The sequence below is a fragment of the Branchiostoma lanceolatum genome, chromosome 13 (genome assembly GCF_035083965.1).
Source record: "Branchiostoma lanceolatum isolate klBraLanc5 chromosome 13, klBraLanc5.hap2, whole genome shotgun sequence".
In the NCBI taxonomy this organism is placed as follows: Eukaryota; Metazoa; Chordata; class Leptocardii; order Amphioxiformes; family Branchiostomatidae; genus Branchiostoma; species Branchiostoma lanceolatum.
The window spans coordinates 18,768,462-18,777,323 of record NC_089734.1 but is presented as its reverse complement, the minus strand read 5'-3'; the positions used below and the strand labels follow the sequence as shown (position 1 = coordinate 18,777,323).

General features: G+C 41.2%; 1 protein-coding gene and 1 long non-coding RNA gene across 4 annotated transcripts; one reads left to right on the top strand and one right to left on the bottom strand.

The window, feature by feature from the left end:
• Nucleotides 1-772: 772 nt before the first annotated feature.
• Nucleotides 773-7,359, bottom strand: LOC136447939 (kelch-like protein 29). Of its 3 annotated transcripts, XM_066447078.1 has the most exons (3): nucleotides 7,221-7,359; nucleotides 5,888-5,979; nucleotides 773-3,699 (listed from the first exon to the last, which is right to left on the bottom strand). In XM_066447078.1, exon 3 carries the CDS (start codon nucleotides 3,686-3,688, stop codon nucleotides 1,805-1,807), a length of 1,884 nt encoding a protein of 627 aa, XP_066303175.1. In that variant the 5' UTR covers nucleotides 3,689-3,699; nucleotides 5,888-5,979; nucleotides 7,221-7,359; the 3' UTR covers nucleotides 773-1,804. The 3 variants fall into 3 exon arrangements, with proteins under 3 accessions (XP_066303175.1, XP_066303176.1, XP_066303177.1); XM_066447079.1 differs by lacking the exon at nucleotides 5,888-5,979; XM_066447080.1 differs by lacking the exon at nucleotides 5,888-5,979 and having other exon boundaries at nucleotides 773-3,375; nucleotides 7,221-7,357.
• LOC136447942 (uncharacterized) lies at nucleotides 5,083-5,714 on the top strand. Its single transcript, XR_010757802.1, has 2 exons — nucleotides 5,083-5,240; nucleotides 5,372-5,714. It is a non-coding gene; the product is annotated as an uncharacterized lncRNA (long non-coding RNA).
• Nucleotides 7,360-8,862: the final 1,503 nt, after the last annotated feature.

Sequence of the window (8,862 nt, the reverse complement as noted above, 5' to 3'; positions counted from 1 at the left end):
GCTTGTTTGTCGAAGAATGCAGGGAAAATTCCTTGGTGAGAAAGATGTGAACTGTGATCTTACAGATCACTGAATTATCTTTCGAGTATCTCGTTACTCATATAGCTTTATCAATTAAGTAGTATATGTTGCGGTTCGCAAGTAACATTATGGGGGGGGCGGGGACTTAGAATGTGCCTTAGGATTTTGTTTGTTTGTTTGCATTGCATGCCCATTAAACCGCCTCATATCGTAACACATCAGGATAAGTAGTTATTACTGATAACTAAATTCGGAAGTGGCAATAGATACTTTCGACTCGTAGAGGTGGCCGAAGAAAGTTTTCTTAGCAATACACAATATAAGACCATTAAATAAAGTAGCATTCCATTCCAGAAGCGGGTGTCATTTTCTGATAGATTATATTTTTCGGGATACAAATACACCCGACTTTTGGATGAATTACCTCAACTGTCTTTTCGACAATAATCCTTTTCTAAATCCATGTACTCCTATACGGAACCGCTTCTAATTTACTTTCATGGCCAACTTCGGGCACAATTTCTCGCTAACGGTAGACGCGATAAGCTTACAAAAGCAGTACGGTGACTATCACACATAGAAATGTACATTTGCCACAGCAAGTAAATGTTATGGATGACATCCTCTGTCGACTTCAAAAGGGAGAGCGCGAAGAAAAAGATCGGCAAAGAAACAAACAAGATGCCTAGATTTTTAAAAAAGAGACCATAACGCTGCACATAAAAAGAATTGACACGACAAAACATGGCACTGCAGTCTTTTGTTCCTGTATTCACGAAGTGCAGAAAGCGATGATAGTGTGGTAGTTTCTGCAACTATCGAACTCGTCTCACTTCTACAACCACACTCGTGGCCACCCCAATTCTACAGGCACGCCCGCTGTTGTAATGATAATCCCCTATTGAGAACGGCAGATCTGAAGCAAGCCGAATGGCAAATGTGATGCTTGACATCTGTCATAATCACTTTTATCACTTTTAATACACAAGAATAGCGGGTTTGAATTCTGTTTGACCTAGCGCTAAGATGTTACTACATAGAACAAGGTGATAATGATAAGTCTTTCAAACGTTACATAAACTATCGATGGTAATAATCCAAAACCAATTAACTACAATAGCAACATGAGTTCGGAGACTTCCAATGAAATATTTTGATTATGCAAATGACTTCCACATTTGGCAATGCACACCTTTAACTGACTTGCACAGGTCACAATGTTAACAGTCCAATCATTTACCATTTAGAAGAATTTTGGCACTTTTGCATTAATTATGCAAATTATGAATTCATTTGCATAATTGATATCTGTAGATGCTCCACCTTCAATAAACTACATGTATTTGAGTCCTAGAGTGGAAAACACAGCAAATATAGATTTTTCTCATTAACTATGCAAATTACGTTCAAAATTGTATAATTTGCACTTCATTATGTACATATCTGTCTAAGCTGCCTAGCTCCTGGATACGTAGAGATAGTTATGCATGTACTGAATTACTTATGTACACATTATCCGTTAGTTATCCCTACATTATCTCTTAGTTATGTATGAATTCAAATGATTGAATACCTTTGCATTGATCCTTTGCAACTAAAATCTCGCATAGATTTGCACACATTATCAATTAGTCCAGTGCCCTGTTCTCTGCTGAAGCGCTCATAAGAAATCTGGATATTCTGGACGGAAAGGTAGATTTACTACTTAGGAAAGCATCTCAGCTAGGATTCCGCTATCTCTCCGAAATTCACACCTTTCTGTTACAGTCAATGACATTTCGCATCACCCATCCTCGTTCTCGTAGAGTGTCGACCCTCCATTAACACTTCCATCTCGTAGATAATCTTTGTACACAGCCACGGCTCCATGCATTGCGATGGCTTCTGGCATTTTCCCGACATCGTCCCAGCATTCCGACCTATCACCCACGGTACTGTAGCAGTGGATACTGTCATGCGCCACCGCTCCCATCAGCCGGGGATCCTGCATCCCTCCCAGCACGTAGATTTTACTGTCTATCTGTGCAGCAGCATGGTCTGCACGTTTGAAGTTCAAGTCGGGAGCAGTTGCGATGGATCCATCCTTCGGTTTGAAGACAGTAACCTGCTTGCTGAGCTCTCCACCTAGAATATAGATGCTGTCGTCAAGAACCACAGCAGGTGCTGCAATGTGATCCAGTCCGGGGGTGCTCACTAGACTCCAGGAGTCAGTGGAGGGGGTGTAGACCTGGATGTAAGGACAGGGCCGATGAGCACCCTGGCTGCCACAGATTGCATACAATTTCCCACGAAGCGATGCAACACTGGGGACTCGAACTGCCTGGGGGAGGGGGGCACACCATTGCCACTCATTCTTGATAGGGTGATAACATTCAACTTTATCAACTATTATTGGACCTGCTCTGCCCCCAAGAACATACACCAGTCCATCCACTACTCCCGACCCATGTGCTCGTCTTGGCTGCTGCATAGAAGCCAGAGTTTCCCACCTGGAAGCGAACAGGTTATACCTCAGGACTTGACTGAGAGATTTTCGTTTGATCTTCCCGCCTGTGACATAGATGTGATGCTCATGAACCACTACACTCATCATCTGAACGGAGGAGGGAAGAGTTGATAGTGTGCAGTGTGACACAAAGGAAGTAGAAGAGTTTGTTTCAACAGCTGTCCTGTTAGCCCAAAGGAAGGATTCCCTGGTCCTCACGGCCTCCCTTTTTATCGAGGGATCATAGCATCTCACGTCAGGGACAGGCTTCCAGCCAGTGGTCTCCCTCTTCCTTCCACCAACAACTATGATGACCTGTTTGCTGCACCGCCTGGGTTTGATGGGGTCTTTCACAGTCCCAAACATTGGACTCCAGTAACTTTTTGCTTTCTCTGTCATCTGAATGCATTCTTCCGACTGCCTGACGAAAGGGTTTGTCTGGACAGTGTTCACTAGATAGCTGTATTGCAGAAATGGAAGGCGGACCAAGGACAACAGATTCTTTATCTCACATTTACTTTCTTCTTCGTGAGACTTCATCCATCTCATAAGAGTCTCAAACACTAGCTCTTCATTTCTTGTCTTCAGACTGTCGTGGCCAAGATACTCTTGCAGCTGGTGGATGGGAATTTCCACAATCTCTTCCCCACGTGCAACATCTTCAAACCTCTGCAGCGCACATGTCTTTGCAGCCTCATACAAACCAGTGCAGCCTAGAGCTTCAGCAAGGTACCAAATGCCAAGACAGTTACTAGCATCCAGGTTTCCTTCCAGGAACTGGCAACAGACGTTGGTGATCTTGGTATGTTGAAACATACAGGATGCCTCCAGCAGCGCTTGTACATTTTCATGGTGGATCAGTATCTCACCTGTGTAGAAGAAATCAAGAAGAAGCTTCATTGTTTCCTTCTCAACTCCTTCAAGACAAACCTTCCCTTCTAACTGTTCCTTTAAGTCCATAGAGAACATTGCCTCAAAGTATGCATTGCTCGACAACACTGCTTTGTGACAAGGAAACTGGTCGTCGCCAACACACAACACGACGTCTGTGAAGATGCCGACATTTCTTTGTCGGTTCAAAACCTTGAGAATCGCATCAGCATGTGTAGTGTCTTGGAATTCACAGGCATCAACTTGTGACAGTTCTGAGATAGCTGTTTCTTCCAGCATCGAGGCAGTCATCTTCTTATGTGCTGAAAGGTATGTAAAGAGCAATTAAACTTCCGTGAATACTTTCACCTGGTTGGAGAATCATTGGATAACAGCTGATGTTTTGCTGACTGTCTGTCATCTTCCTCAGGGCAATACTGACTAGGACTATTCCACACTGCCACTACGTGTCGCTGCTAACAATGCGGTCCCAAACGTTAAGTATTGTCATATATATAACGTTACGGCTCCAAACGTAAAGCATCGTTAGCAGCGACACCTAGCTGCAGTGTGGAACAGTAAGTAATGCCCTGAGGAAGGTGACAGACGGTCACCTAAACGTGGGCTGTTGATTGTATACAGGTCCTGGTTGTGAGTAAACAACCTTGTTACCCAGCAATTAAACTTTGCTGCATACCTGGAAATTGGTAAACAAGACTGGTGTGGAATTATAGCATATGAAATGTTAGTTCACAAGTATCTTCACAAAAAGAAATCAAATGAAAATTGCGGATTTCTTTCTCCAATGCTTTCGTATGAACAAAAAGACCAGGGATCAGATCAGCTGTAAATAAAGTAACCCAGTGCATCTGGTATAAGTTGAAGTACATGGACAACCATCAGCGTTTCTAATATATGACATACAACCAGAAAATTATGCATATGAGAACGATTAATACATAAGATGCCAGTTGATCTAATTGATAATCTGGGATCTGTGATACGTCTCTCAAACATGTTACTTCTGTAACGAGAAAGAAAGGAATATCGATAGATCAATTATGCAATTGTAGACCTCATTTGCACAATCAAGAAGAAAGCACTATAGTTCTACAGTGGTGAACGACCGGAATTTTAAGATTCCGGAATATTCTGTAAATGCGCCCTGATTTGCATGATTTATGTCTAATATTGTTCACCTTAGCTTCGTAATGTCGAAAGTATTAAATTACCGTCATTTACCCCTATGTAATTGGTGTTTTTTTCGTTAATTATGCAAATGATTTGGGTCTTGATGTCTAGCAATATTCCTCTCTTTCTTAGTTACATATGTCTCATGTCCTATTATAGAATGCAGCAGATTTATCCATTTTTCTCATTGATTTTGCAAATTAGATTCCGATTTGCACCATTTGCATCCAATTATGTAAATCATCACTTAATCTATTGACATATCTAAGCTATTGACATATCAGAAATCATGACGATCTGTTTAGTTTTAAATGACACCAATCAAAATGATTCATTTTGGTATTTCTGGCAAATCTACAATTTTGGGCTGATACATGTTGTATGTCACTGTCATAATGGTAAATTTGGTATAGGTTGTTTCATACATATGCGCACATGCGTCATTCATATGTCCGGCATACGCCACTTTGAAATGATAATTTGGGAGTTATTTTCTAGTTTCCTGACCAAAGATTGTAAATAAGGCCACAGCAAGTAATTTTTATGGATGACATCAGCGCGCTCATTAATTTTCGCCTGATTTCGAAATAAAAAACAAGAAATTTCATTGCCCTCCGACGGTGGTCAACATGCCAAAAATTGGCAAATATGTTGTAAACGTTGACAGTCTAAGGTGTTTCATTGCATATGAGTACCCAGTGTTGTTCCTGCCCATGATGGTATGACAAGCTGTTTTCTGCGTTTGTTCTAGTTAATTGAGCTGTATACACATCTTCAAGAACAGTTTAATGTTGACAGTCTAAGGTGTTTCATTGCATATGAATACCCAGTGTAGTTCCTGCCCATGATGGTATAATAACAAGCTGTTTTCTGCATTTGTTCTAGCAAGGACATTATAAAGATAATGGGGGGGGGTCTAGTTAATTGAGCTGTATACACAAGGTGTTTCATCGCATATAAATTCCCAGTGTAGTTGCTTCAGATGATGGTACAACAAGCTCTTTTCTGCATTTGTTGTAGTTAGTCTATTGAGATGTATACATATCTACAAGGACATGTTTACATTAAATCAAGGAGGTTTTATATCATATATGAAACCTCATTGGTTGAATACAGGAATAAAAGACCTGTTGGTCATGATATCATATTTTGTCGCCTCAATTCTTGTTTAACAAGACTTATGATCTCAAAATTTGAAAATATAGGAATCTTGTTTTTTTTGGCCCGCCTTGTTTTTTTTTCGCCCTATCTCATTAATTTTGGAGTCTGCGGAGGATGTCATCCATAAAATTTACTTGCTGTGGCCTAAATGCTAATAACCTGACTAATAATCGTGCTTCTGCCGGATCACTCGCCAGACCGGTCGAAGAAGGAAGAAGGGTCCAATTCGATGATCCCCTGGCAGCGAGAGACTGTGTGACAGGCGATTTAAAAAGCCACATGGCGTGACATTAGGTTGGGGGTAGCTATATATAGAGTTGAAGGGTGGGGGTGGCGGTGCCTTGGTCCGACATGCAGACATCCATTCACATTTTGGCATTTCCAAGCGATCACGGGTTTCGTTGGCAATTTTTAGGCCAAAAAGTATTTTGGGCTCTTATATTATTGTATTGACTAGTGGAGGTACATGCATATGTACATTGGGCCTACTTGCATTCGACTTTTCACATTGTTGTTATACATCGATAGATACGGATTTGGGGCAATGTTCTGTACAAAATGTAAATCTATGGTCATGTGTATCTATATGAAAGCCAAATTACCCTAAACATTGGGATAGCTAACATTCACACCACAAACATGGTAGGGGTAATAATAACAACTTTGTTTTACAAATATTGCACTGCCACTGGGGCTTTAAAACGACCTTCAGTTTTGGTCATCTATAGAATCAAAACGTGCATTGTATATGTATAGCTGTCATGAAACCAAAGTACAGCATTTACTGACTATATTTGACAACACTATATCATTAAATTAACACAGTCATAGGCGTTTGCACTAAATATACACCATTAAAGAATCATTCTTAAGACTCCAGGTTTTTGTCGGAAGGTCTAGCATTTACATGAAATCACGATTATAAAGCATTGTTTACGTCTCCAAACTACGTTTTTTTCACGAACCGCGGTGCTAGCTTCCCAACTGGTCGCCACTGTGTCGTCATTGGCAGTCGATTCATACCACAATCGATATCGGCGCGTCCCCTTGCCAAATACTTTTCCATGCCCCTAGCCCTACCCCCCGCCCCCAGGCAAAAGAACATTTCCTTGGCCCTATCCCTCGACCCCCGACGACCAGTCTATTCCCACTAGATATCGCACAGCCCCTGACGTTACCAATTTAAGCGTGCGTCAGAGCCAGACTGCAGTGCAGTGGTTATAGGTAGGCCCGGGATTATCGATTTGGATGTAAATAAATAAGTAGGCAAATGAACCCTGCAGTTTGTTGACCTTACAGTACACAGTGGGCTATGGGCTCATACAATACTGTACATAACGTTCAATGCATTATGTGGCAAACACCGATTTTTATGATAATTCTAAATGATATAACGTTACTGAATAGAATGATATGCAATATACCTTTGGTGCTGTTTCGTTTCATATTTGCCAGAAATATTGTCCAACTGGTTCTACCGAGGCGAACTTACCTCTGATCCGAAAAACGCCGGGACGTAATTTTCATCACTCTTCACCACGAAGACCCCAACCGCGGATTTTTCTACTATCAGTAGTTGGCCACCGACATACATGTATATTACATCCGGGTCTTCGGTTATATTTGTACATACTATATTTGATATGCATGGTATTCAGCGACATCTAGCGTCCAGTGTTAAAAACACAAGAGGTCAAAATCGTAGTAGGTCTTTTTGTTGGAAGCCTTGGAAGAGGATAACTCACAGATATTGATGGATTTGTATTGTCTTTGGTATGTAGATGAGTATTAACATTCATAAGAGCATATTATGCAAACGAGGACGATTTACATAATCATTCAGCTGCATTGTATCCTGTAAAGGCAGCCCTCAATGACAGCTGGTGTCCTAGAATCTAGGTCAGCAGGTATGCAATGGGTCGTTGAAAAACAGATCACTGGTTATCTTCGCCGAGTACTTGTACTCGGAGAAGATTATGTTTTCGGTTGAAAAATCTGTTGGGTGGGTCCGTATGTATGTCAGGGCCATAACTCAAGAAAGCTTCAATGGATCTTTATGATTTTGGTAGATGTGTAGTGGTTGTGCAAAGGAAGGTCAACTTCGAAAATGGTTCACCTTGCGTTCTTCATCAGTACTGCAGCGGACTTTGCATTTTTTGTGTTTGTATGCAGGCAAAAAAAAGTGACGGAAACGTTAATGGATCTTCATGATTTTTTTGCAGGTGTGTAGATGTTGTGAAAACGGAGGTCAAGTTAAAAAATGGTTCCCCTGGCATTTTCCGTCGATACTGCAGCGGGCTTTGTGTGGATGTGTATTTGTATGTCGCCAGCATAACTCGAGAAGCTGTTGATGGATCTGTATGATGTTTAGTGGATTGGTAAAGTTTACAGAAAGGAAGGTCAAGTTCGATAATGGGCCTTCTAGCGGGTACCTAAGGTACTGCAGCGGTGCTTCAAAATTTTGGGGCATATTTTCTGAAAGTGTTATGGTCATGTTTTTTGTGTGGTAGATAGTTCATGCCACAGAAAGTAAGTTCTGTAAATTTGGGCCCCCTAGCGGCTTGTTTAGAACTGCAGTGGGTGTTTTTGTTTTGACATTCGGACATGAATAACTTGAGAAGGGGTCGACAGATCGTCGTGATGTTTGGTATGTAGAGAGCTCAGATGGTACTTTACATAATCAATGACTAATTAATACAAATCAGGAGCTTATTTGCATAATTAGTAAGGAAAGTTTGTTAACCCACTGCATTTCATTATGGGTCATGGGACAGTGTCAGGTCATGTAAACAGATAGGTCAAATAAATAAACAGATGAGGCACCCACTTTTCTCCAAGCTGAGGTGTGGGTCCGGCTGGTTTTTAACATGTTCAGTTCAGGCATCTTTGTTCAACACAGTTGGCGACATAACTAAAGGAGGACAAAATAGAAAGCCTGACAAAAACACCTAAAAACACGTCAAAAACCAGCCAGACCCACTCCTCTGCTTGGCATATTGGAGAGTACACTGCACCAAAACTGCACCACTGCTAGGTGCGGAAAAGTCACATGTACTATCTGTCTTTCAAGATGTGTATGATATGGAATATAGATTTATTCTATTCATATATATTGACTGTACCATTTCATCATC

What these genes read in the sequence shown, in the direction of transcription:
- LOC136447939 (XM_066447078.1), bottom strand. Translation starts at nt 3,688, where the DNA reads ATGACTGCCTCGATGCTGGAAGAAACAGCTATCTCAGAACTGTCACAA.